Consider the following 26,438-nt stretch of genomic DNA (forward strand, 5'->3'; position numbering starts at 1 on the left):
GGGCTGGCGCAGATAGGATCTGAACACACAGAAGCCGGGCCCTGGCTCTTTGATCCGCGGCCAGCCAGGCTGAGCCTGGACAAGGGAGGGGTGGCGCGGCTGTCTTCCGGCCGGCTTTGCGCTGCTGCCAAGGGGTCCTGTGGGGCCGAGGGCTGGAAAGGCATCCAGTACCCCCCCCCCCAATACCTCCTGTCCCCATTGCTCCCGGAGGAGGGGGCGCATCTACACTGATTCCAATACTCCAACCTGTTGCCGGGTGAGAATGGGTGTGGGTGTGTGTGGGGGGGCGGGGGGATTGGAAGGTGGGGGAGCCGAGGAGGGAGGGAGACGACATTGCAGTTTGCAGCACCGCCAACCGAAGGTCCGATGTCCTTTGCAGACGCCATGGCTCAGCCTGTCCTGGAAAGTCCGCGTGCCGACCCAGGAGAAGCCAGCGGTCCGTCCACCGGGATGCTGCGGTCCCAGGAGCCGGCCTCGGGATTCCTCGCGGCCCACGTGGCTGCCGGGGCTCGCAGCTCCGGGCCCAGGGTCCCGGGGTGGAGGCGGTGGATCCTTCTCCCTTGTCCCGCGTTAGGGTCTCGGAACCGCGGATGGGAGGAGTGCTGCCTGCCGGGGCCGGGCATGCCGAGTGTGCTCGGTGTGTGCCCGTTCCCACGTGGGCGGGAGGGGAGGCCTGGCCGGGATGAGGCAGGGGGCAGACAGTGGGGCGTGGAGGAGTCCTAACCTTGGGGTCCCAGTGCAGCTTGTTTTTTTTTTTGTGGGTTTTGTTTTCCCGTTTATTCTTTTTTTTAATCGGTTGCGGGGCTTGCACTCAGGTCCTGAGCGCCGTCCCTGAGCTGTTTCGAGCAAGGCTAGCTGCTTCTCAACCACTTTGAGCCACAGTGCCACTTCCGGCAAACGGCAGGGCTGGCTTTGAACCCTGACCCCCCCCCCCCCCAGATCTCAGCCCCCTGTGAAGGTAGGATTACCGGCGTGAGCCACGGGGCGCCCGGCTCCCAGCGCAGCCCTGAGGAAGACCCCAGGCGCACCAGGCATGCCAAGCTGCCCCTCAGCCCCACCAGCCGGCGAGAGGAGAAGCCCAGGCCCAGGGTGGGGATGTCTCGTCCGCTAGGAAGCAGGGTCAGGACTTGGCTTGAGAAGTCCTCGCCTTGGAGGACACGACGGCTTTCAGGTTGGTGAGCGCCTCTCGCGCCAGGAGGGCGAGCCCTTTAAGACTCCGCCCAGGGAGCACGTCCCAGCCCCGCCCAGGAGCGGAGGGGGGGCGGGCCCGGACCCGCCCGCCACGCCCACCCTGCCGGACCACGCCCACCGGCCCCAGGCCCCGCCCCCGGCGCTCCGCCGGCGGCGCCTTTGATGTTCCGCCCCGCCAGCTCCCGGAGCGGCCGTGCCCGGCGCCCTCGACCCGCGCCCACCGCCCGCCCAGGCGGGGCCAGCCCGCGCTCCGCCCGCCGCGCGCCGGGCTCGGAGGTCCAGACTCCGGGCTCGCCGCCTCCCGGGCCAGCTCCCGTCTACCCCGCACGCCCCCACGTCCCGCGCGCCCCGGCGGGCGGAGCAGCGCACCATGCCGCAGCTGGACGCCGGCGGAGGCAGCGCGGGTGGCGGCGGCGGCGGCGGCGGCGACGACCTCGGCGCGCCCGACGAGCTGCTGGCCTTCCAGGATGAGGGCGAGGAGCCGGACGACAAGAGCCGGGACAGCGCCGCGGGCCCCGAGCGAGACCTGGCCGAGCTCAAGTCGTCGCTCGTGAACGAGTCCGAGGGCGCGGGGGTCCCGGGAGCCGACGCCGGGGCCCGCGGCGAGGCGGAGGCCGGGGCCGAGGTGAGCGCGCGGCGGTCCCGTCCCGCGGGGGTCCCCGTCCCCCACCTCCCCCCACCCCCGGTCCGTCCCCACCGCCCCTCATCGCCCCTCTGCCTCTCCCCGCAGGCCCTCGGGCGGGAACACGCTGCGCAGAGACTTTTCCCGGACAAACTTGGGGAGTCTCTGGAGGACGGTGAGTGAGTTCTGCTCGGCCCGGCCCGGCCCGGGGTGCCTCCCCCTCCCCCATCCGCTGCAGCTCCCCGGGGCGGACGAAGCCCGGGGGGTGGGGGCGGGGGCGGGTTTCCCGGGCTCCGTGGGGCCCCAGCCACTTCCGGTGCCCTGACCTTTATAGGAGTAAACAGACCCCCGCCATCTCCGCCTCCCCTCCAGCCCAGGTGACTGACGGATCCCCAGCCACCGCGGGGAGACCGCGCTGCTGCCCCCCTTTCCCCGGCGGGAGGGATGGGGTGGGGAGCCGTCTAGGGGGGGAGGCCTAGACTCGTGGGGTTCTTCCCCCAACAACTTGGCACCTGGAACACCCTCCACCGGTTCCCAATCAAGGCACGAACTTGAAGGGGATCCCTTGGCAGTCCTTATTTCATGATTATTTTTCTTTCAAGAGCAGACCACAGCCTGCAGCTCAGCAGCTGCCCGGGCTGGTGTCTGACCCAGCTGTGGTTTTTCCAGGCCTGAAGGCCCCGGAGTGCTCCAGCGGCATGTACAAAGAGACCGTCTACTCCGCCTTCAATCTGCTCATGCACTACCCACCCCACTCGGGAGCCGGGCAGCCCCCCCAGCCGCAGCCCCCGCTGGTAAGTGACCACCCCCACCCCCCCCCCCCCAGCCTGTGCCCTGCTACAGGCTGGAACGCGGGCAAGAAAGTGACTTTTGCTGTTTCTCCCCCTCCTTTGGTGGGATCTAAAAAGCTAAAGAACTTTGCTGATAGGAAAGAGAGGCTGCCTGGGGTCATCACCCCCCTGCCCTCTAGCTGTTGGCTTTTGTCTTCCCAGCTTGCTCACAAGCAGGTTGGGGGGCCCTGGGAACAGTGGACAGAGAGAGGACGGTTGTGTTTAGAGTTCGCTTTCTCATCCTCAGCCTTGGAGGGATGGGCAGGAGAGCTTGCCTATCTGGTTCATTCCTGGTTGTGCAGGAGAAAAGGTCTCCCCTCCGAAGGACCCAGCACACCAGGTGGGTTCTGAGCAGGCCGGCTTCCTTGCATAAGCATCAGGAATAGGTTAGTCAATGGTGTCTGTTGGCAAGGGCCGTTTCATTGGATGGGAGCTGTCTTTAACTACCCAGAGCTTAGGGATGTTTGCATGATCACCACAAATCAAGCCCCGTTGCTCCCGGGTGCAGATAAAGTGTGATGAGCCTGTGTGCAGAACTTGGGAGCAGCACAGCTGCACGGCATTTCAGACTGTCTTCAGGTGGCCAGGGTTACGGGTGAGGCCATGTGGAAGGCTCGGAGGTCTCTGATGAGTAACTGCTGGTGTAACACAAGCCCAGGAGAGGTGGGGCCTCCGGCAGCTCGTGATGGGGTCCACCCGAGAGGGAGGAAAGGGCATCGCCGAGGCTGAAGAGTAAGCACTGTGGTGAGAGCTGTTTCCTGCCGAAGCTAGTGGGAGGTGAGAAGGCAGACAACACAGGCTGCTCTCCAGAACCCCGGGTGGAAAACCTGGTAGACAGCTGATTTAAGCGGTGGATGCATCCTCTGGACCCCCTTTCTTCATCTGTGACCCAAGGACGTTGGCTGGCCTGACCTGCTGGAGTGTGCTGGCTCCTGAAGTGGTTCCCTTCTAAGCCTGTGGAGAGCGGGTTTGCTCCCCAACCCTGAGGCCTGCCTTCTGTCTGAGGAGGTGGTTAGAGATTTTAGGGTCCTCTGCAAGGTCTAAACTGGTAGATTTAGGGCCAGTTGATATAACCTACCACTTGTAAACCACTGGCAGGCGTTGCTTGGACTGAGGCTAGGGTCATTGTGGTCATCATGACTAGTTAAAAAGCCTAGGCTGCTCGTCAGGGGCTCACACTTGTAATCCTAGCTACTCCGAAGGCTGAGATCTGAAGATCATGGTTCAAAGCCAGCCCAGGCAAGAAAGTCTGTGAGACTCATCTCCAGTTCACCACCAGAAAAACAGAAGTCGTGCTGTGGCCCAGAGTGGTAGAGTGCTAGCCTTGAGCGAGAAAAAGCTCAGGGACAGTGCCCCGGATCCTGAGTTCAAGCCCCACAACTGACAAAACCCCAAACAATTAGGCTCCAGAAGTTTCCTGGCAGGGGGCAGGCAGCAATTCGGAGTTCCTCTCACTACCTGGGCTAGCGGCAAGAGAATACCCAGAGACAGAGGGCCTTCTTCTGCTTAAGGGTGTGGGTGATGAGACCATTCAGTGTTCAGTCCAAGAGTGGGTGGACCTTAGACTCCCACAGTCAGGATCAGCCAGCCCTATGCCCTGGTCCCCACCATGTAGAAAAATACAAGTTGCAGCGGTTTGTGGCCATGTGTCACACGTGTCCTGCCTGACACTCCTCCCCGTGGCCCCTTGTAGGACACACTACTGGCCTCTGCGAGTGTGGGAGGAGAAGAGCAGGATCTGACACTGACTTTCTTGCCTTGGCCTCTGCAGGTCCATGGGACTGGAATGAAAACAGGGGCTGAGGCCTGGGGAGAGGTGGGGAGGGGGCACTGGGTAGGAAAGATGTCCATGAGCATAGGGGAACAAACCCCGTAGTTCCATCACATAGCAGGTTGAAGTAGTTACTTTCATCCTCGCAAGTACCGTGGCCTGGTTTTGTTTTGTATTCTCTGCTTGGAGACCTGGGACGGGGTTGGGGTGGGGAAGTATGCGCTGGTTGCAGGCTGGACCCCGGGATGCTGGGACACGTAAGGCGTTATTGCTTAGGGAAAGGCAGGCTGTTGCATGGGCAGTACTAAAGGTCTGGTCTGTCCATAAAGGACAGGAGGCAGCATTGCTCCTGTGGCCCTTCCCTGGCCCCCACCCAGAGCCTGTGGCCTGGGCTGAGCCTTTTACCATTCAGGTGAAATGTCCAGACAGACACATGGAGGAAGTCCATTAGTGGTTGCCAAGGCTGGAGGAGGAGGAGGAAGAGGAGCAGGAGGAGGGTGGGCAGTGACCACTAGTGGGGATGGGGCTTCTTTTTGGGGCTCTTGGAATTATGTAGGGGAGCAAGCCTGTGAAGAGGGGGGAGTCTGGCACCCGGCGGATCCTAGATTTAGGGAGAGCCCAGCTAAGTGGTGGAGATGGAGGACTAGACCCGAGCCTCACTGTGACGATGAAGGGCCTGGCGTGGGCCTGAGCTTCCCTCTAGTGCTTCCCATTGTCCAAACCATTCACCAGTCTCCCTGCCTGGGCCTCTGCCGTCCTCCCCCTCACTCCCCTGGTGGGTTTCTGACCTCAGGACTTTTGTACCTACTCTTTGAGCTTACCACCCTCTTCCACAGCTCTTCACTAAGTGCCACCTTTTCATTCCCCCTTCCAAGCTTTCTTCGGATGTCACCCCTCAGGGAGCTTTCTGTGGCCCTCCTCTTCCTCCTCCTCCTCCTCCTCCTCCTCCTCCTCCTCCTCCTCCTCCTCCTCCTCCTCTTCCTCCTTCTTGAGGGGCTTTCCTGGCCCATCCTGGAGGCTCCTCAGTGGCGAGGCAGTTGCCACCGCCTCTATCTGGTGTGCAAGCCCTGGCTTCCTCATCTGGATAACGGGCAACTGAGCTCCCCTCCTAGACTTGAAGCTATGCCAGAGGCTGGGGTCCCGGTGGCTTTGGCCAGAATTGACCTCTTTTCCTGGGCCACTTTGGCTCTCCTGGTGCTTGGTGGCAGTTCCAACGTGGCATCCTGTCGAGACGCCGTGGCTCCTCATCGGGCTCTTGGATGTGGCTCAGGTGCACCAGCCCCTAGTGCACCAGCCCCTACTTGCTACCTGACCTCACCTACAGGCTCCTTTTCAAGTGGTGAAGCAGTACTAGGAATTGAACCCTGGGCCTCGCTGGCTTACACTTGAGCAGTGTCTCTAGGCCGTTTTGCTCTAGGCTGTCTTTCAGCTCCGGAGCTTTTCCCCTAGGCTGTCTCATACTTAATCCTGCTGCCTATGCCTCTTGCAAAGCTGGGATTACAGATGTGCACCACCATGTCCAGCTTGTTTACTGAGATAGCGTCTCTATAGCTTCTTATTTTCCCCAGGTTGTCTTTGAACTGAGATCCTCCAGATCTCTACTTCGCAAGCAGCTGGGATTACAAGCTTGAGCCACTGTGCCTGTCCACCCAGGGGATTGATTATTGGGGAAGAAATAACTATCCCTAAGGCTCCAGTGGGAGCCGTAGCTGCTCCTCCATCCTGAGATGATTTATTTGGAAGTGACTCCCCTTCCTCACCCACATAAAGCCCTTTGTACAGAATGCTTTGTAAGGGAACAAAAGAGGGAGGCCAGCACCCGTGATTCACACCTGTAGTGCTAGCTACTCAGGAGGTTGAGATCTGAGGATCATGGTTCAAAACCAGCCTGGGTAGGAAAGTCTGCAGTCCTTCAGTTAACCACCAGAAAACCGGAAGTGTCGCTGTGGCTCAACGTGGTAGAGCACTAGCCTCGAGCAAGAGAGTTCCGGTACAGCACCCAGGCTCTGAGTTCAAGCCCCACAGCCAACCCAAAGAAAAAGATTTGGGGGCGCTGGAGGAGAGGGACGGGGCCTGCCTTGCCATCTCTCCTGGTTGGACAGTCGGGCTGTCATGCATCCGGATTTCCATTGAGATTATTTTTCTGGAGCACAATGTGCCGAGAACCATGGGCTGAGGAAGTAAGACGGGGCAGGGCCTTCTGCTGCCCCCGTTGCCTGTAGGTCTGCCGCCGTGTAGTCCTCGCGGGGCGGTAGCGGTGGTGACGACTTTGCTCTGGGCCGTGCTTCACCCCCAGAGCTGTGTGCTGAGTGACGGGACTAGGTGATCTCAGACCGCGTCTCTGTGCGCGGCGTGCGGGCAGCCTGCAGCCTCGCTCCTCTCGCGCCAAGCTGGGGCTCTGCCCTGAGGTGGCTTCCCGCCCCGTTCTGTTCTGGGGTCAGAGTGGGATGGCTGCCATTGGGGGTGAACTAGCTCAGCGGGACGGATGAATATTTATACTCAGGCCAACAAAGCCTGGGTGTGCTAGGACGCGCGTGGGGGTGCGTGCGCGCGCGTGCATGTGTGTGCTCACGTGTGCACACGCGTGCTGGTGCTTGAACTCAGGGCCTGTCTCTGAGGTTTGTTTTTTGTTGTTGTTGTTCACGATTAATGCTCTGCCACTTGAGCTAAACTGGAGGTAAGGCCTCACCGACTTTTCCTGCCCGGGCTGGTTCCGAGCTGCGATCCTTAGGTCACAGCCTCGTGTGGAGCTAGGGTTCTAGGTGTGAGCCACCGGCACCCGGCTCACGAGGACTCGTGTCCTCAGCTCCCGGGGTCCCCTCCAGGTGGTCTCCCCAGCCAGAACTAGAGGCATTCATTCCACCTTGGCCTCCACTCGCCCTGAGACTTGGGTGTGACTGCAACTAAAGGGGGGAGAGAGGTGAGCCCCCACCCCCACCCCCTGGTCTCCTGAGGCCTCGGCCCACCCTCTGCCCCAGCAGTAAAGGGGGCGAACAGAACTTCCAGGGTGCTGGTGTGAAGTCACGAAGCCCCCGCTGCCTCTCAGCCTCCTCCCTGCGGTCCCAGAGCCGCCAGGGTCACACCCCACACCCCGGTGGCAGTGCTTCCTGTCACTGTGTACAAACAAGTCTGTGCTGAAGGAAACAGGTGTTTTGTGGGGTCACAGGAGCGCCCTTCCCCCGCGGTAAGGTGCTGGGATCACCAGCGCCCTCCTGTAGATGGGGACCGCCGGGCCAGAAGAGGCCCCCGGAGCAGGACAGGAGTGGGGGCCTCTCCACTTCTGCCGCTGCCCCTGCTGCGGGCCCCCAGCGACCCTCCTCACCAGAGAAGGAAGCGTGGCTCCGCTTGGGTTGCTGAGACGTGGACCGGCACAGTGGATGTGGGGTGTCTGGCAGGTGTGGGTACTGTCCAAGTTGAAGCTGGGTCGGAGGCCTACAGGACTCGGAGAAGGGAGCTCAAGGCTGGACTGGTGTCTGCCCCCCCCTTTACCCCCTGCGGTCCCCTAGCTTCGGATGTGACCCTCGGAATCCCTCCAGTGTTCTCGGCCTGGTTTGGCCAAGCCAAGCCTCTGCCCACCCCGAACTCAGTCCTGGCAAGGCACGATGCTTTGGGGGTGGGGGAAGTGAGCACCAGGGTTCTGCTTTGCTGGATAAAGAGCACAGGGGGGTGGGGTGGCTGCGGGGACAGCTGGCAGAGCTTCTGGAAAGGAGCCTGGGGAAGGGGGAGCAGGAGGACGCCGGGGTGGGGAGTAGCCCAGCAGGGGAGACAGAGACCCCGATGTGCGTGGGCTCAGACCCGAGCCCAGGGCGTGAGGTGAGGCTGGAGAGAGCCGGCACGCGGCGGCGGGGCCCAGGCAGTGCTGGTCCCGGGGCCTGGGAAGGCCGGCGGTGCGTGGGGCGAGTTGGCAGCGTGGAAGGCCAGGGCGGTGCCTGCCGCAGATGGCTTGAGTTGGACGCGCAGGGACCCAGGCCGGCGGCTGGAGGAATTGGAGCAGACCAGGGGAAGGGCATGCTTCGGGCTGGGGGACCCCAGGATGCCGGCCAGCGCAGGTCCACGACCCCCCCCCCCAGGTGGGCATCGCTGTTTTCATCTTATTGCAGCCTTTGGGGATTCTGCCAAAGTGCTGAAAGCGCCTCTGGCTGGCACTTCCTCGCGGTACCCCCGTGCTCGGGGGGCAAGGGGGGGGCAGGGGGTGTCCCCGAGAACCAGGCAACTGCCAGCTTCTTCCTGGGGCCGTTTGCCGCCTGGGGAGACCAGCCTGAGGCGCGGACACGGGAGGGAAGCCACGTCCCCAGAGCCCGGAGGCAGCCCGGTGACACAGCCTTCACCCCGCGGCGGCCGCGTCTCCCCAGCCAGCACGCCCCGAGATCTGAGGAAGCGGACGGACGGGCTGCCAAACGCGCCTCCTCCCGGCCGAGGAGCTGCCTGGGCTCCACGCCGTCTGCTTCCAGATGACGCGTGTGCAAGTGGAGGCCGCAGGCCGTGGGCACACGGGGCCACCCCCCACCCCAAATTGTCTGAGTTGACCTGGGTGCCAGTGGTGGCAAATGGCCTCCTGCTAGAAGAGCCAGATTCCCCCTGAGGCTGGGGGGGGGGGATGGGGGGGCTGCAGGGGGGAGGGGCGGCCCTTCCCCACTCCATGTGACGCCGGCAAATCTGTCACCAGTGTGGGGGGTGGGGGGACCTCTGCGGTCCAGGTGGGCTGGCCAGGCCCGCTAGTTGGGCGGGCCCCAGGTGGGACTGGCCGGGACAGGTGATGGCGTGCAGACTGGGCACTCTGAGTAACTCCGGCTTGGCTCCGGGGGCCGCGGCCCAGCCTCCTCCTGGTGTGCTGGGCCGCCATCTGAAACGCATTACTGATGCTTTGTAAACTCCACATCATTCGGCCACATGAAAGCCTGGGACCTAAAAATAGCCGCTCCCGGAGGACGCCCCGCACCGGCGGAGCCCAGCTGACCTCTGCACGCACACCCACCGCCCGGCCGGCCGCCGCCTCTCCTGGGGAGCCGGGACTGGCAGCGCCACACCCACTCGCCCCGCGTGGGCAGCCCCGCCGCGGCCCGAGGCGCTGTCTAGGCACAGATCTTACCTGGCTGGTCTAGGCTTCAGGCCTTGCGGCCTCACCCGAGGCACAATGTCTGGGGGGAGCCAGGAAGCGGCCTTGAGGGTGTAGCGCAGCCTCGGGGCCTGCTCCGGACATGTCGCTGCCCGCCGTTGTGGAGGGCAAGCTCCTTGCCAAGCCGTGAGGCCCAGCGAGGTGGAAGGGGATGCAGGAAGGGGGTCCAACCGCCCCAAGATGGGCTTGCCCGCCGGTGGGGGAGCAGCCTGGGCCCTGGGCTTGGGTGAGGACCAGGAGGGCCTCTCTGCCAGGGCCCACTCCTCTGCCCTGCTTTCTGTGGGTTCCCTCTCCCTATGGTCTCTGACCAACTGCAAAACCGCTCTTTTCCCTAAAAATAAACATGCTTATGGGATGGGGGAAGCTTTGTAGCTATCAAAGGAAATAATAGGGTGTTTAAGAAAATTACATTGTGTCTTAAGTAACCAGCATGAAAGTCATTAAGCTTGAGGCTTCATTCAGATCAGATGGTTCTGTGGCCAGCCTGGTGGCCAGGCCACCGGAGGGTGGGTGGGCCTCAGACACGGGGTGACGGCCAGGGTCCGGGCGGGGCTGGCCGCTCTTGCAGCAGCCACCCCAGAGCTGGCGGGCAGGCTTTGAAGCCACGTGCGGCCCGGGGAGCCGCCCAGCCGCCTGTGGGGAGCAGCCAGGCCCCAGGCCACGAACGCGGGAGGCCGGCTTGGGGGCGGGAGGGGGTGTTTCGGGGCTTGTGTGGCAGTTTGGACCTGAAAGAGCTCAGATCTGGACGGCCCAGGCCACCTGTGGCCCTTGGCCACACAGAGCCCAGCGCAGACTAAGTGCAAAGCAAAGAGTTGTTGAAAGAACAGCAGCCGCAACAGCTCCGTTACGTATCTAGAGCTTCCCGGGTCAGGTAAGTGCTGTTGTGGCCCCGTTCTCCAGATGGGGAAACTGAGGCTCAGAGAGGTTTAAGAACATGCTAGTAGCCAACAAATCAGGATCCAGAACCACCTGCACTCCTTGCTGTCCTGGCTGGTTTGTTCCAGAATGCGTGGTACTGGTTGCGGTGCAGGCTGGGAAGGTGAGTGAGGGTTACCCCACACCCTCCTGAGTTCATGAGCAAAGAGAAAGTCTGGGGGTGATGACCTCCAAGCCTGGGCCTGGCCAGGGCTGGCCCATCCCTCCTCCAACACCTGCTGAGGGCAGGCGCCCAGGGTCCAGAGGGCTGAGTTGGTTGGTTGGGAGGCCAGAGCTTCGGCCCTGCGGAAGCAGTGCCATGAGGGAACGTGTTGGGAGCCACCCTGAAGGCTGGTTGGGGTTTGGTGTCTGGCAGAGGCTGGCAGGAACTGTCCACAGGAAACACTCTGAGCCAGGCCTGGGAACGTGGCTTGGCCGTAGAGTGCTCTCCCAGCATGCTTGAAGCCCTGGGTTCGATTCCTCAGCACCACATACACAGAAAAAGCCAGGAGTGGCGCTGTGGCTCTCCAGGACAGTGCCCAGGCCCTGAGTTCAAGCCCCGGGACTGGGGAAAAAAGTTAAGTCTGGTGTGGAACCTCTGGGAGTGGCATGGGTGTAAGCCCCAGGGAGCTTCCTGCAGCCTCCCTGGGGTGTTTTGCCGGGAGGATGGGGGCTTTCTACCACTGCCCTGTAATCACCCTGGTTTATGAGGGGCTCAGCATCTGGCCCGAAAGTAATCAGACTGAGGTGCCAAGAAAATGGAGGGCCAGCATCTTGACCTGGCACAGAACTGGCTTTCCTGGAAAGTCTCTGTCTAAGAACATGCTTGCTTTGCGTGGGGGGGGGGGGGGGAGGGGAGGGCCTGTCGTGGGGCTTGAACTCAGGATCTGGGTTCTGTTCCTGAGCTACTCTGCTCAAGGCTGGCAGTCTCGCGCGTTGAGCCGCAGCGCCATTTCCGGTTTTCTGGCGGTTCGTTGGAGCTGCGCCTCCCCGGCTTTCCTCCCCGGGCTGGCTTCGCACCAGGATCCTCAGCTCTCGGCCTTCCGAGTAGCCAGGTTTGCAGGCGTGAGCCATCAGCGCCCCACCCCTTTTGTTTCATTTTGCTCTTAGGTACAGACAATACTAGAAAACACAAGTATTAGTGGGCGAGCCCTCCCCACAGCCCCACAAAGCAGTGGACATTGCATCTGGGGAAGCGCCACGCAAACGGCAGAGGAGAGACCGGAAGCCGGGCGCCTCCTCGCTCCCAGCCCCTCCACAGTGCCCCGCGCCGCCCGGCTCCCCATACCACCCTTCCCCTTGCTGTGCCTGTGCGCAGTGCTAGGGGGGATCTGTGGGCCTCTGCTTCCCTCACTGGGGGGGAGGGGATGGGAGCCTCCAGCGGCCGCTGGTCGTGCCGCACAGAGCCCAAGGCTTTGCCCGGGCAGCCCCATCCTGCGGTGGTGTGGGCAGTGAACAGCCGGGCCGCCCCAAGACCCCGGGATCTCCTGCCTTCCGTAACTGGAGCAGGAATGCAGGGCTAAGACTGGACACGCACCCCCATGTCCTCGTCCCCCGCCCTCCAGCCATCATGGAGGGAGGGCATAGGCCAGATTGTGCCACAGGTAGCCTCTGTGTCACAGCGTGTGTCTGTGTGTGTGTGTGTGTAAGAGAGAGGGGCATGCGGCCGGCCATCTTGTTTCTAGGCTGGCTCTTGACAGCTGCTGCCCCTCACAGCGGTGCCCGCGAGGCCCGTGGCTGAAGGGGGGGAGTCTCTGGTCAAGAAGCCCAAGGATGGGGTACCGGCTCAGGGCCCTCTGCACGCTGCTGGGCACCTGGCGGGCCACTACCTGCGCGGGCTGCCATCTCCCCTGAGCCTCTCCCCCACGCCACCCTCCCTCCAGAGCCTCGCTCTCCTGCCCCTCAGCCCGGCAGAGCCCAGGCTGTGGCCCTCCTGCCCTGGTCCCCGGGGCAGCCGAGGGGGACGCCGCTGTCAGCCGGCAGCTCAGCTACAGCGGCTCCGGAAGCGTCTATTTTCCTTCTAAAAACATCCTGTCCCCGGGGCGTCCCCGCCTGGGAGGAAGGGGCGAGCGAGCGCACAGCCCGGCAGCGCCCACGGCCCTCCAGCGCGGCCGCCCGTCCCCACGCCGCGGCGGGGCCTGCCGTCTGCTGTCCAGGCCCAGCGCCAGGGCACCGGCCACGTGTGCACACGGCACACCGTAGCGTTGTGGCCAGCAGCTGGGACGAAGCCTCCTGGCCCACGAAGGTGTGGGCCCAGCCCTTCCCCGGCCCACCCACTGACAACGTCCTCCAGGCGGGTCCTCCGGAGCACCGTGTCCAGAGCAGGGCTCCCGCCACCCCCTCTGCCTGCGTGGATCAGGGCTGGCACGCTCCGTCGGGAAAGCCCAGGAGCCTGCCAGCCTGCCTGCCTGCCTCTGGGTATGGAGCCTGCCAGCCTGCCTGCCTGCCTGCCTGCCTGCCTGCCTCTGGGTATTCCTCGGGGCCCCTCGTGGGGCTAGCCAGACTCCCAAGCTGCTGAGCTGTTCTGGACAGGGCCCCCCAGGGCCGGTGAGGGCCAAGCTTGGAGCCTGGCTCCAGGCACAGTGGGGCAAAGAAATGAAACCCCAAGGTGGCCTTTGGAGTGGGCCACCTTTTCAATTCCTTGGAGAGCTGCACCCAGAGAGAAAGTGGCCCAAGCTCGTGCCCCAATGTGGGCCTGGTGTTTTTCCAGAATAGGAGTTTTTGGTTTTTTTGCCAGTCCTGGGGCTTGAACTCAGGGCCTGAGCACTGTCCCTGGCATCTTTTTGCTCAAGGCTAGCACTCTGCCACTTGAGCCACAGCGCCCCTTCTGGCTTTTTCTGTATATGTGGTGCCGAGGAGCCGAACCCAGGACTTCATGTATACGAGGCAAGCTCCCTACCACTAGGCCACATTCCCAGCCCCGAGTTTTTGTTTTGTAAAAAGCACAAAGTTACCATATCAAGAAGTGGCAACTGAAGTTTTCCCCTCTGCTCCTCCTGACTCAGACCCGCAGGTGGCTGGGGGGTGGGGGTCTCAGGTGCCGCGTGACCCTGGGCGTCTTCCGGGCTGCGTCATTTGGTCCAGGGCTGCTGTGTCCTCCTTGGGTCCCCATGGAGTCCCATTGAGGGCCCAATCCCAGACCACAGGAAGGGCGGGAGGCCCACGAGGACACAGGCAACTGTGGCATGTTGGGGTCCACACAGGAGGAGGGATGGACAGGGGGCCCTCCTGGGGGGGGGGGAAGGACCCCTGAGAGGTCTCGTTGTTATGCGGCCTGGGAAGTGGGTAGGAATTGGCCTAGCGGAGTTGGGGAGAGTGCCCCAGGCAGAGGGAAGGGCATGGCCCCCCATGGTGGAGAAGGGGCGAGATGGGGGGGGTGGCGCTGCCTGGCATCCTTGGAGACCCCGAGAGCCCAGAAGAGGGCCCAGTCGGGACCGCGCGGGGCCGCGTGACCAGGCGACTCTGACCTCTCCAGCCTCGCCCCCCTCCACTGACTTGTCACCCACGGAGTCCAAGTGACTCGGTTTCTCCTCTGCATTGGGAGAGCAGAACAGCTGCCTCCGCGGTTGACCCCCCTTTCTGCCTGGGTCACCTTGGGCGCACAGGGCTTTTGAGGTGTGGCTCCCACACGGCGCCCGTGGGCGTGAGTCCGGCGGGCAGGCAGAGGCCCCGGGGACTCTCTCGGGCGAGTGTGCCAAGCGCAGAGCCTGGAGGGCGAAGGACGCAGCTGCACTCAGGCCCTGCTCGTGGAGGTGAGCGACTGTAGCATGAGGAGGCAGTAGCCGAGTGGGGGGGGGCAGGAAGAAGGGGCGAGCACAGGCACCAAGACAGAGCAGGCCAGGGACGGTGCAGGAGATAGGGCGAGGGCTTTGTGGGCCATGACTGGCTTTCTCGGCTCCCGATGCCGGTCAGTCCCTAGCAGGCGGGTGTGGCGGAGCCCCCTTGTCCTGGAGGCACCCGAGGGGGTCCAGGAAGTGCTGGCCCAGCCCGGCTCAAGGAGGAGGCTGAGCTTAGAGGACTGGCACAGTAGCCAGATCTCCCTGCCCCTCTGCCGTAAGGCCTTGGCCACGTAGAGGGTGGCATCTCGGAGGTGCCGCTTGCTAGACGTGTGACCTGGGCCTCGGTCTCCCCATCGGTCAGCGGGCTGGTAACTGTGCCCCCTCCACAGGTTGGTTTAAGGCGTCTGGTGCTCAGCCGCCCCTGACATTGCCTGCCTGGCCCTTGGTAGCTCAGTGGTGCACGGATCCCTGTGTCTGCGGGTGGATCCCGGCCCACTGCGGGGGGCTGGGGCGCTTGCCCCAGCGGTCTGCCACGGGAGGAGTTCACAGAAGGGTCTGGTTGGGCCTCTCAGGCTCCTCCACCCCTCACGCCGGCGCGCAGAGGAAGCGGCCACTGGGAGAGTGCTGTGGGGCTCGCGCGCCTGGGGGTTTTCAGTCAACCGTCAGCGAGGGAGTTTCTGGTGGCAGGCTGCGAGTAGCAGCCTCCGGAGCAGAGCAGCCGCTGCGGTCGACAGTTGATTTTTCACCTGAGCCTGCAGAAGTCAGGAGGCGTGGGCAGCCCAGCCCAACTTGAGAGCCAAGAAGCAGACCTACCGGGCTGGGATGTAGCTCAGTGGCAAAGCGCTTGCCTGGCAAGTGCCACATCCTGGGGTTCGATCCCCAGTACCAAAAAAGCAGACCTACCTCAGGAGACCCCATGTTTACCTCCTGGCTCCAGCCCGCTGAGAGGGGAGGCAGGCCCCAGAGGGAGGAATTGTTAGCCGTGAGCTCGGGCCGGGGTCGCAGCCCTGCTAGACACAGCCCCTCACCTGGCCACGGGCAGGAGGCTAGACAGCCGACCAGCAGGATGGGGGGCCACAGGCTGGTGGCAGAGGCAGGGAAAGGGGTCTCCCGATCAGAAGTGTAGTCCATGAGTTACCCACATGTCTGCACCTCACCATTGTAAGCACTCTGCAGGCCCCACTCCCGGCTTCTCCACCCCCCAAGAGCCAGTGTGAGTGCTGAGGTGCTCAGGGCCTGGTGGGGACAGCCACCCTAGGCCTGCCTCCTCCCCTTGGGGGAAGTCCCCGTCAGGCAGGGGCAGGAGGGGAAGTCCTGTCCCTGAGCGTCCCAGGGGACCCCACCATGTTGTCTGGGAGGTCGAGTCCTGGAACAGCCTTGGGCCAGACAATCCAGCGGCTCAGGGATTGGGGGGGAAGGGGGCTCTGTGCTAGATGGCTCCCCCTGACTTGCTACCAGGTACAGAGGGGGCCGGAGCCAGATGCAGCAGCTCCCTCCTGTGTGAGTGACGCGGGGAAGGGTGGCTAGGTGCTCAGTGCCTTCCCTGGAGGCCTGGCCTCCCAGGGGTCTTGAGTTGCTGGCGGGTTCGCTGCGCCCACCCATCGGGCCAGCACTCTGCCTGTGCCTGGTGGCAGACTCCCAGGGGAGGCAGGACCGGCCCCCTGCGCGCACGGGGCACGTAGCAGTCATGAGGGGCTGAGCTGCATTATGGCCTTGCCTAGGCCAGCCTGAGCCCTCCCGGCTTTCCACCAGGTCTAATGTGTTAGTCGGCAGTGGCCATAAGCTCTGCTGTCCAGCTGGTGAAGGCCTGTATCCTCGCAGATGAAAGGCCTTCCAGATTCCCCGGTTTCCTCTTTACTAGCCCCTCAGCAGCTGCTTCCCAAGACTCTAGGACTCAGGTGGACCTCACACCTGTGCCCAGGGGGGCAGACATTTTACAAGGACAGAAACTCAGGTCCCTGAGGGGGAATGGGACCTTCCCCCCTTACACAACATTTTTAAAAAGCTTTTTTATTAGCAGACACTCACTTTACAAACCACCACCCGAGAGGGATGCCCACGCTGCTATGGCAGTCCTTTACTGAGGCACGGAAGGTGTCTGTGTTGTAGGTCCGGGACAGGAGACCCCCGGGGGGAAGGGGTGATGCGTGGCCGCTGGCTGGAGCGTGGGGAGCAGGGGTGGGGAGGAACACTGGCGTACAGAGGGTGGAGCATTAGGAACTGATGCCCTGAACCCAGGGCCTGAGACGAGAGGCCATTAGCTGAGGAGTTACGAGCACAAGGTTTAGGGTTGTTCTGGCTTGGTTCTGCCAAGTTGGGGGCGGGGGCCAGCACGGAGCTCTAAATCATTAGATGAGATGTTTGAACCCATGGCCTGGAAGTTGGGAAGGTGATGAAGGCCCAAGAGTGGCTCGAGAGAGTCTCCTGCTGCCAGGCTAGGTAAAATGAAAACAGTTGTCGGTTGGGTCTGGAATGGTAGAACCCTCTGGGAACCTCGAGTTGTCTTGGGAGGGAGTCAGGGCCGGCTGCATGGGAGGGAGAACGCATGCGACGTCTGGGGAAGGGCTACAGAGGGACGAATGGTGGCCCCTGTGCCCCAGTGAATGGGACTGAGATCCACAAGGTGCAGAAGGTGCTTGACGTAGCGCCCCAAAGGGCCTCAGGCGTCCACACTGCCGCCCGCACTTGTTGCCAGCTGTGTGGACATGGAGGGGAAGGGCGCAGCTCACTGCTGGAGACAGGAGGCAGACCGGGGCTGGTACTCAGTGTGTGGGCTTCGTGCCCTTCCTAGAGTTGGGCTCAGACCCAGCTTTCCCTCTGCCCTCCCCTGGGGCCCCCAGTAGCCAGGTTGCAACAGAAGATCCTAAAATACCAGTCGGGAGTTTGGGGTGAGGCACACAATGCAGCCTCATGGCTAGCGTCGTCAAAGACGCCCTGCTTCCGTGTGCCACGCCGTGCATCACATTTTCAGACAGTGGGCACCCTCGAGTATAGGCACACACTGGGCACAGAGGAGTGGGCCTTGGGGGACAGTGTCTCCCGCTGGCTAGGTGAGGGGTGGCGTCCTCTTCCCCATGAACAGATGACTGAGTCATCTCTTGACTGAGAACCAACCACTCAGCGGTGTGAAGAGTAAAGTCCTGTGGTACTAAGAAAACCAGAAGAGCGGGGGCAGGGTGGGCCTGGAGGGAGCCAGGCCTCACCTTCCAAGTTCTGGGGCTGAGGTCCTTTCCTGGAGGAAAGAGCGCCGGGCCCTGCTCCCTGGGACTGGCGGCTGTGTGCAGTCCTGCAGACGAGCCACTGGCCTCGGGACGTCTGGCAGGAGAGCTCTGCCGCCCAGGACCTCGGCGCGACTGCGCAGAACGTGGAGAGGCTGAACGGGGGCCCCCTGCGACCCCTTGACAGCTGGGTAGCCCAAACCCTGCCTCCCTTCCTCCTCTCTCCTCCTCATGCTCACTTCCCCTCCTTATTTTTCAGCACAAAGCCAGTCAGCCCCATCACGGGGTCCCCCAACTCTCTCCTCTCTACGAGCATTTCAGCAGTCCACACCCCACCCCTGCACCTGCAGACATCAGCCAGAAGCAAGGTAGGGTGGGCCTGGCAGGGGGAGGGGGCCCAGGGAGACCAGGGCCCTGAGAACATGAAGGCTTCACGGTGGGGTGGGGGTCAGCCACCACCTGTGCAGCGCTGATAACTCAGAGCTGCGGCCTTCGCCTCCAACAAGAAAATGGAAAGTGGTGGTGGTTGTGATGGCTGATTCACCCCAGTCCCAGCCCAAGTCATTCTGAAATCTACCCTTGTCAGCTGTGGGAAAGCTGCTGACTCAAGCCTGGGGCTGGGTGGAGCTCTGGCTCCCCGGGCCAGGTTCCTGTAGGCCTTCTGCTCAGAAAGCCGGGCTGGAGCCTGCAGGACCAATCCCGCTGTGGGCCTGGGAGAGTGGCGCGTGGCCTCCCACTCCTGAGGGCTGCACAGGCCAGCGACCGCCTCCTTGCCCGCGGTTCCCTTACCTGTCAGGCCACTGTCCATGCTAGGATAACCCTTAATAAGCCCCTATGTCTAGACCACTAGCAAAGGGAGTAGAGTCATAAAATGACCCATCAGAGGCTCTAGAAATCACCAGCAGCCCGGCTTAGCGCTTACCTGGCCCATTCTACAGTTCACAGGCCGCTGCAGACCCCTGACCTCTCTGGATTCTACTCTCTGACCTCAGGCAGCATGGGACAGCTCCCCCACACTGTGAGCTGGTGAGTGACCCCTGGGAAAGGAGCCGTGCCCATCTCAGTGTAGACAGCAGCTGTTGCAGGGAGAGGACAGAATGGCAGCTGTCAGAAGCTGCTGTTTCTCAGTGCTTATTGCTGGGTGGTTCCTGTCTTGGCTGAGTTGCTTGAGGCATCGGCCCTCTGCCCAAGCCCAACAGCCTGTTGGCTCTACTACAGCCAGGCCAGGACAAAGCACCTTGACTGGGCCTGAAGCATTTCTCAGCTGGAATCACTCCTCTGGCCCTTGGCAAGCTACCATGGTCTTTAACCCCTTGACCCACATGACCTGGGCAGATCTCTAACCTCTCCAGGCCAGGCAGTCGCCCACATGGAGCAGGAACCACTGACCTCCCAGCAAGACAGGGAAGGAAGGCCGCAGGCTTGTCTGCCCCTTTCCCACCTGCTCTTCCTGATCAGCCCACTGCTCCTTTGCACAGAGCTCCATTCTAAACACAAAGCAGGCTATCTCCAAGCACCCTCAGGAGCAAGATGGGGCACGAGCGCTCAGAGCCCAACCTGGTAGGGCTGGGCCCGGATTCTACAGAAGCAAACTATCTCACCAGCCTCTCACAAGTTCCCTAAGCCAGAAAGTCGCAGAGAGCCTGCAGAGGAAGTTTAGTCACTAAAGCTTTAAGCAAAGGAGTGGGAGCCCTGTGTCCTCGGGTCCCACTGGGTAGCCGTGGCTGCCAGAAGAGAAGGGGCTAGCCGTCTCTTCACTCAGCCCTGCGGTAGGCCACACAGGGTGCTGGGTGTGTGGAAGCACTACTTAAGCTGACTGATACTTAGGTTTCTGCCTTCTCAGAACTCATTTGCCAGGTGTGTGACCTAGGTAGGCAAGGAGCCAGACAATGACAGGGCACTGTTAGTATTGCTCTGCTTGGGAGCTGTAAGGGCCCAGAGGGGGCTCATTCCACTTGGGATCTTGGAAAAGGAGTCACTTAGCCAACCAACATGTGAAGGATGGATGACCAGGAGTTCAAGCAGGCAAGTTGGGGCGGAAAAGCAATTCAAGCATCTGCAGAGTGCGAAGGCTCTGGGGTAGGTGTCATCTAAACTGAAGGAAACTTAGACGGCAGCTGGGAGACCCAGTAAATAAGTCTGCTGAGCTGGTCCTGGGAGAAGGCTAACACGTTAATCCAAGGCTGGGCACACTAGTGCAGCTGGTATAAGAGACACAGTGCAGCACAAGTTGTCCACTGGTGGCGGAGGCTTGAGATGCATCTGAGTAGTGAGGCCCATTTGTCTCAGGCTGTGTATTGGTCAGGTCCAGTAAGGTGTGAAAGTCCTTCCTCATGGCTGGCTGGCAACCAGGCTCCTAACAGCTGTCTCTCCCAAACACAGGCCCAGCCCTCCTCTCTACCCCCTGTCCCCTTCCTGCGGATATAGACAGCACTTCCCTGCCCCTCCCGCAGCCCCTGGCGCCCCCTACCCCAGGTGAGTTCCCTGCTGGTAGCCAGGTTCCTGCTTCCTGTCTCCCAGGCTTCAGTGCCCACACAGGGCTGTGCTTACCCTGTGTCCATCTGTCCGTCTGCTACTCCGTGCCTAAAAACAAAGCTAGTGGGAGCCCGAGGCCTGAGCACAGCCAGGACAAGTGTACACATGATTAGCTGTTCTGCGCCCTGCGGAGGCCCTTCTACCCGTGTTCCCCACACTGCTGGCCCTTAGTGCTTCCCTGCAGGGGCCCCACACCGGTGCCAGCAGTAAGGGACAGGACTGAGTTCTCCCCCACAGCACAGCGAGGTGAGCGGGGAATGGGCCTCGAAGAATGGCAGCTGCCTCTTGCACCCTTAATGGAACCAACTCAGCACAGGGAGGGAAGTCTAGACAAGCGGCTGGGGAAAGCTCAGAGACCCCACCAGGCATTCAGGTCAGGGGAAGGACCATGGGAATGGAGTTTCCTGGGAGAAGCAGGGAGAATTACAGTAGCTGCAGCTGGCTGGAGAGATCCCAGGCAAGATTGAGTCTGGGTTTGATTCTGTGAGCAGAATCAAAGAAATTTCAGGAGTGAACCGTGAACCAAGAACATTCTGGGTCATATGGAGAGAAGCCTTAGGGGTCAAGTGTGAGAGCAAGGAAGCCCCCAGCCCAAGGCTCCCGAGCCCCAGCCAGTGGGGGCCGGTGGTAAGGTGGGGACACTCAGCGCTATGTGGTACTCGGTAACCATGTGAGCGGCGCCCGCGCAGTTCTGCAGTGTCTGCAGTGTCGAGAGTAGGATTGGTGTGTCGCATGTGTGTCTGTTCACCTGTGCCCTCAGGCTCTGGCCGCAAGCCCTGGCTCTGTTACCCATCCTGCCTCCAGGTTCACTCACCCGTCCCTGATGCTGGGTTCCGGGGTTCCGGGTCACCCAGCAGCCATCCCACACCCAGCCATTGTGCCGCCCTCAGGGAAGCAGGAGCTGCAGCCCTACGACCGAACTCTGTGAGTGGAATGCCCAGGGATAGGAGGGGGTGGAAGACAGCACATCTGTGCCTTCATGGGGCGCAGGATGGGGGGGCTGGCAGCTTAAAGGACTGCCAGCAGGCCCTGCCATGCCCTCTTGTGGCATGAGCCATGACGGGCTATTTTGTTTTCCCCTTTAATTCATTGCCTTAGAGTAGTGCTCTACCACTTGAGCCGCAGCCCTGCTTGTGGCTTTTTGCTGGTTATTGGAAGAATCCCACCGATGTTCCTGCCCCCCACTGGCTCTAAACTTCACTTCTCAGGTCTCAGCTTCCCGAGTAGCTAGGATGCCCAACTTGAGTGCTCACACTAGCAGGAAAGGGGCTAGCCAGGTACTGGTGGTTCATGCCTGTAATCGTGGCTACTCAAGAGGCTGACCTCTGAGGCTCTCCATTTTAAGCCAGCGAGTCAGAAGTCCATGAAACTGATCTCCAATTACCCAAAAAGCCAGAAGTAGAGATGTGCAGCTCAAATGGTAGAACACTAGCCTTGAAAACAAAAGCTCAGAGACAGCATCCAGGCCCCAAGTTCAAGCCCCAAGACCAGCAAAAAAAGGAAAAAGAGCTGGGCTGAGAAATCTGTATCCCTTCTCCCTGGCTATAGTTAATTCTGTGGCACTTTAGAGATGTTTGTAAACCCTAGGACACACCTTATGCCAGAGGAGGGTGAAGGATGATCACTGGACACAGGGCGGCTCCTGAGCAATCTGTGTGCTTCTCAGGAAAACACAGGGGGAGTCCAAGGCAGAGAAGGAGGCTAAGAAACCTACCATCAAGAAGCCCTTGAATGCCTTCATGCTCTACATGAAGGAGATGCGAGCCAAGGTCATTGCAGAGTGCACACTCAAGGAGAGCGCCGCCATCAACCAGATCCTGGGCCGCAGGGTGAGGCTGTGGGCAAGTGGGCTGGCAAGGGTGGCCCCCAAATCCCTTCACCACTGATGCACCCCCATCTGCCCCGCTTTCCTACTCCAGTGGCATGCACTGTCTCGAGAAGAGCAAGCTAAGTATTATGAGCTGGCCCGCAAGGAAAGGCAGCTTCACATGCAGCTATACCCAGGCTGGTCGGCACGGGACAACTACGTGAGTGACCAAAGATACGCCACAGGGTGGGTCGGGGAGCCTTCTGACACACCATATGCCAGGCCACAATCTCAGAGAGCAGAACTGCTCATGATACAGATGGGGCAAAGCACCATCCACGGCTACACTGGAAAAGGCAGAGGCGCTGCTGTAAAGGCAAGCTCACACATCCTGTCCCCTGCAGAATGCAGTGGTTGGGCCATATGCACAAATGAGGGAAAATCTGGAACTCATTCCCTCAATTCAATTTGGAGATTAGGAGAGGAAGAAGCCCCCAAATGTACCCCTAACAGCCTTGCATTGAGGTCTCAAGACAGGCGGGACTATGCCCAGAATCCCAGCAGTGGCTGGCTAAGCAGCAGGCTAAGCCACCTTCCACCTCCCAGATCTGAGTATCCTTTCTTTTCCTTCAGGGAAAGAAGAAGAGGCGGTCAAGAGAAAAGCATCAAGACTCCACTGCAGGTGAGGTCTGGCCTCAGCAACAGAACGTCCTCCCCTGTGCCCATTTTGGGAGAATCCCTGCTCTGGCCCTGAGGGGAGGGGCAGAGCACGCAGCCTGGGGCCCTCTGGGCACAGGTCCTTGGAGACAAGTGCGCCTTCAAGTCTCTGTGCCCCAGGGATCACCAGCAGGAGCAATGTATAAGCAGGTGGTGTGCCAAGAGGCAGGAAACCCTTCCAAAGCCCTTTGAGGACAGGAATGGCCCCAGTGTCCATCTTCAGTATGGAATGTAGGCATAGCCAATGGCCTGATCCCTCAAGGGAATGTGGATCAGAAAGACGGGACACCTGCAGCAGTGACACAGCAAATGGATAGAGTGGGCAGGTAGCTGTGGTGGATGGACTTCCCCAAAGGCATTCTTGGGCTCTTGCGGAGCCTCCACGCTTGAAGGGGCCCTGGAAGCCAGAGAGGAGCCTGCTTGGGTAGACCACCTCCCTACTCCATTCTTCCCACTGACTCTTCTGCCCAGCTGGGTGACACCTTTTCTGATACCTTGCTCTAGGCCCCCACGGAGGCTAGCTGTGCCATGGAAAGGTCCCTTCTGCCTGTGGGGGCTCTGGGGTATCTGTAACTGGCTAACACTGATATTACCTCTTCTTTCTGGGCCCTGCTCTGCCCTGCTGCCTGCCTGCGCGCCCTCTGTCCTGCTCTGCCCCTCTGGCACGGCTGTGAGCAGACCCTGGCTCGCCTAAGAAATGTCGTGCTCGCTTTGGCCTCAACCAGCAGATGGATTGGTGTGGTCCCTGCAGGTGGGTTTGTCCCCACCATCATTCTCCCTTTGCTTCAAGCTGCTCCCCCAACTGCCTATGCTCTGCTGGGCCTGTAGCTCCCTCCTTTGTCCCCTCAGGCCCCACCCCTAGCCTGCCCAGGAGACAAGGGACTAATCCACACCTCTTAAAGAGTGCTCACCTTATATACATGAATCCCTGGGTTCGATTCCACATATATAGAAAAAGCCAGAAGTGGCGCTGTGGCTCAAGTGGCAGAGTGCTGCTAGCCTTGAGCATAAAGAAGCCAGGGACAGTGATCAGGCCCTGAGTTCAAGCCCCAGGACTGGCCAGGAAAACAAAAGAGAATACAACATAGCTTGTAGAGATCACATGGGTCTTAGGAGTGAAGGGACAGAAACAGAAGGCAGGCAGGTGCCACCCAGGTATATAGAAAGTCCTCAAAGACAATCACACGCCACTCAGGCGGAATGGGACCCCGTCCTCAGATGTCAAAGGTGGGATCCCTGATGATAGAGAATGCTAAGAAAAAGCAATAAACACTACAGGACTGTCCAGTCATGTGACTTGGTAACTTTAGACCAAAGGGCTATAAAGGGGGGAAGCAGTATCCCTGCGCTATCGTAGCTAATGGGCCCCATGGCACCAAACTTGTTTGCTCTAAGAAATACTGTGGGTATGAAAAGTACCCACCAATTGGTTTAAGTTACATAATTTAGATCAGGCAAGGACTGAGGCTCAAGGTAATCAACTACTTGGAACTATCAAAACCAAATTGGCAAGGCTCAGAGGATAGAGCACCAGTCAGGCAAGATGAGTAAGGGCTAGACCCTGGGGTTCAAACCACAGCACTTGTATTAAAAAAAAAACACTGGGTGCTGGTGGCTCAGGCCTATAATCCTAGCTACTCAGGAGGCTGAGATGGGAGGGACTGTGGCTTGAAACTGGCCCAGGCAGAAAAATCTGAGACTTACCTACCAGAAAACCAGAAGTGGTTCTGTGACTCAACGTGGTAGAGTGCTAACCTTGAGTCAGAAAGCTCAGGAATAGCAAAGCAAAGCATGTAGGTCCCGAGTTCAAGCTCCACAAAAAACAGTAGTGCTGTGGCTCAAGTGATAAAGTGCTAGCCAGAGAGTTGCTCGGGCTCTGAGTTCAAGCCCCAGGACTGGCAAAAAAAAAAAAAAAAACCTTTAAGAATCACTTGGTATAAGAGTATAAATTAGGCAGTGCTGCTGCTACCAGGGCAGACACACACTGTTCTCAAAGGGGGGTGGGGGTCCTCCTGTCCCATTTTATGCTAAACAAACTGGCCTAGAGAATTCCTAAGTGGTAACGGGCAAGAGCCATTACCCATTTCTTCCCTTAAGCCTAGTTATAAGGAATGGGGACTACACAGCCTACGAGCCACAGGCACTGCAGAACAGAATCCAATGTGAAGCAGAAGCTGTAAAGACCTACGCTAGGGGATGTTGTCTCTGGAAAAGCACAGGCCATTCTCGCGCCTACTCAAATTCCCTCTGCCACCTGGTGGTGGGTCCTGAGAATTGCACCTGCCCTGGGTCAGGCCAGGTGGAGGTTGTGAGGGCACAAGTGTGTCAAGATGGGACCCACGGTAAGATAGATGCGGGTGTGAGGGCATAAGTGGGTCAAGATGGGGTAGGCAGATAAAAGGGTAGCCAGGCCTGTGCAAGATGAGCATTTTTTTGGTTGTGGTATATGACTGTGAATTCACCCTCTGTTTACAGATAACTCTCTTCACTATTCCTAGGAGGAAAAAGAAATGCATTCGGTACTTACCCGGAGAAGGCCGCTACCCCAGCCCCGTTCCTTCCGATGACGGTGCTCTAGGCTGCCCCGGGTCCCCCGCTCCCCAGGACTCACCCTCATACCTTCTGCTGCCCTGCTTCCCCACAGAACTACTTGCTGGCCCTATGGAGCCAGCACCAACATCCTCAGGCCTCTCTGCTGCTCTCAGCCGCCCAGTCCCCAAAGCCCCACAGGCCCCCCCGCATAGCACCCTTCAGAGTACACAGGTACAGCAACAGGAGTCTCAGAGACAGGCGGCTTAGTATGCAGGGTACACCCCCAAACCTGGGAAGGAGCTTCAGAGATTGAAATCACATGGAAACCAGACAAGGACCTGTCCGGGTCCCAGCTCTGAAGCTTTCAGAAGCTGCACAACTTCTGCCCAACTCTGACCCGGGGCCACCGATTCCAACTGCTCAAGCAGTTGAGATCACATCTGTGTTGTCATCCCGTTCAGGGCATTCGGGTGCCTAAAGCAGCCCATCTATTCTTATCTGCTACGCTGGCCAGATGCCCTTGCCTTTTTTTTTTTTTTTTGCTGTAGGACATAGATGGGCTGGACCTTCTCTACAAATGACTCATGTCCCTTCTGCCACACCCTCCTATGCCAGACACTTCACGGACCAAGAATGACCCTAGTTTTCACAAACACGTGTGCAGTTAACCCCAGAGCTCAAGATGACAATACTTCGCATGGGGATTGAAAAGCTGCTTACAACAAACCAGCTGCTACTCCTAAGCTGGACCAGAAGAACCTCCCATGTTCTCAGCTTGCAAGAAATGGAGCAAATGGAATTAGGTCTATGAGTCCAGGCAACAGGAATAACCTGGCCCTCCCTCCTCTATCAAGCAAGTGTGGGTATGGAGGGTATCTGGTTTTACTTCCAGTTACACGGCACCATTTACTAAATCTACTCACTCCCACATCCAACTCATCCCCCTCAATTGAGCCAGCTTTTGGGCAGCTATGGAGAAGACAAAACCTGGCCATCCCCCTGCAGAGCCTACTCAACATGCAGACCAGGCCAGCTTGCATTTCCTTAGGGGGCTGCAGGAAGAACCATCACAACGGAAAAGCAGCCCAGAAACGGCTAGTGGACACGACTTTCACCACAACCCACTTTAACAATTTTGAGCCAAGCTTCAGTCCTGAGCCTTAACTTTCTTTTTGCATTCACTGTACATAGCCTGAATCCAAAGAAAACTGGTCATCTACTCCACATGCCCCTCAAGAAAAGCTTTTAGTTCCTATTTAGCCACTGGTTTCTCAGAATCAAAGATCACACATTCTATAGTGTAGTGTTATGAAAAGTCTTGGGGGTGGGGGGAGACCAATGTAGTAGTCAAAGTATTTTTGTATTAATGTGTCATCATAGAGAACCTTTTTTAAACATAATAAAG

The 26,438-nt window shown here is 60.0% G+C and overlaps 1 protein-coding gene and 1 long non-coding RNA gene across 8 annotated transcripts; one reads left to right on the forward strand and one right to left on the reverse strand.

The window, feature by feature from the left end:
• Window positions 1–504: 504 nt before the first annotated feature.
• LOC125342179 lies at window positions 505–10,971 on the reverse strand. Its single transcript, XR_007209158.1, has 3 exons — window positions 10,843–10,971; window positions 9,495–9,498; window positions 505–515 (listed from the first exon to the last, which is right to left on the reverse strand). It is a non-coding gene; the product is annotated as an uncharacterized LOC125342179 (long non-coding RNA).
• Tcf7 (transcription factor 7) lies at window positions 1,537–25,376 on the forward strand. 7 transcript variants are annotated; one of them, XM_048334310.1, is made up of 12 exons: window positions 1,537–1,816; window positions 1,922–1,988; window positions 2,483–2,607; window positions 17,702–17,810; window positions 18,381–18,468; window positions 19,825–19,917; window positions 20,782–20,901; window positions 21,644–21,806; window positions 21,897–22,004; window positions 22,418–22,466; window positions 23,180–23,406; window positions 23,576–23,814. In XM_048334310.1, the coding sequence occupies exons 1-12, from the start codon at window positions 1,562–1,564 to the stop codon at window positions 23,594–23,596; spliced, it is 1,425 nt and encodes a 474-aa protein (XP_048190267.1). In that variant the 5' UTR covers window positions 1,537–1,561; the 3' UTR covers window positions 23,597–23,814. The 7 variants fall into 7 exon arrangements, with proteins under 7 accessions (XP_048190267.1, XP_048190270.1, XP_048190268.1 ...); XM_048334313.1 differs by lacking the exon at window positions 23,576–23,814 and adding an exon at window positions 24,977–25,002 and having other exon boundaries at window positions 1,539–1,816; window positions 23,180–23,252; XM_048334311.1 differs by lacking the exon at window positions 19,825–19,917 and having other exon boundaries at window positions 1,539–1,816.
• Window positions 25,377–26,438: the final 1,062 nt, after the last annotated feature.

The sequence above is a fragment of the Perognathus longimembris genome, chromosome 25 (genome assembly GCF_023159225.1).
Source record: "Perognathus longimembris pacificus isolate PPM17 chromosome 25, ASM2315922v1, whole genome shotgun sequence".
In the NCBI taxonomy this organism is placed as follows: Eukaryota; Metazoa; Chordata; class Mammalia; order Rodentia; family Heteromyidae; genus Perognathus; species Perognathus longimembris.

Bases quoted from the DNA above. Each gene is read 5' to 3' on its own strand.
- Tcf7 (XM_048334310.1), top strand. From the start codon at position 1,562: ATGCCGCAGCTGGACGCCGGCGGAGGCAGCGCGGGTGGCGGCGGCGGC. The intron at 1,817-1,921 runs GTGAGCGCGCGG...CTCTCCCCGCAG, and splicing joins AGGCGGAGGCCGGGGCCGAG to GCCCTCGGGCGGGAACACGC. The intron at 1,989-2,482 runs GTGAGTGAGTTC...TGGTTTTTCCAG, and splicing joins TGGGGAGTCTCTGGAGGACG to GCCTGAAGGCCCCGGAGTGC.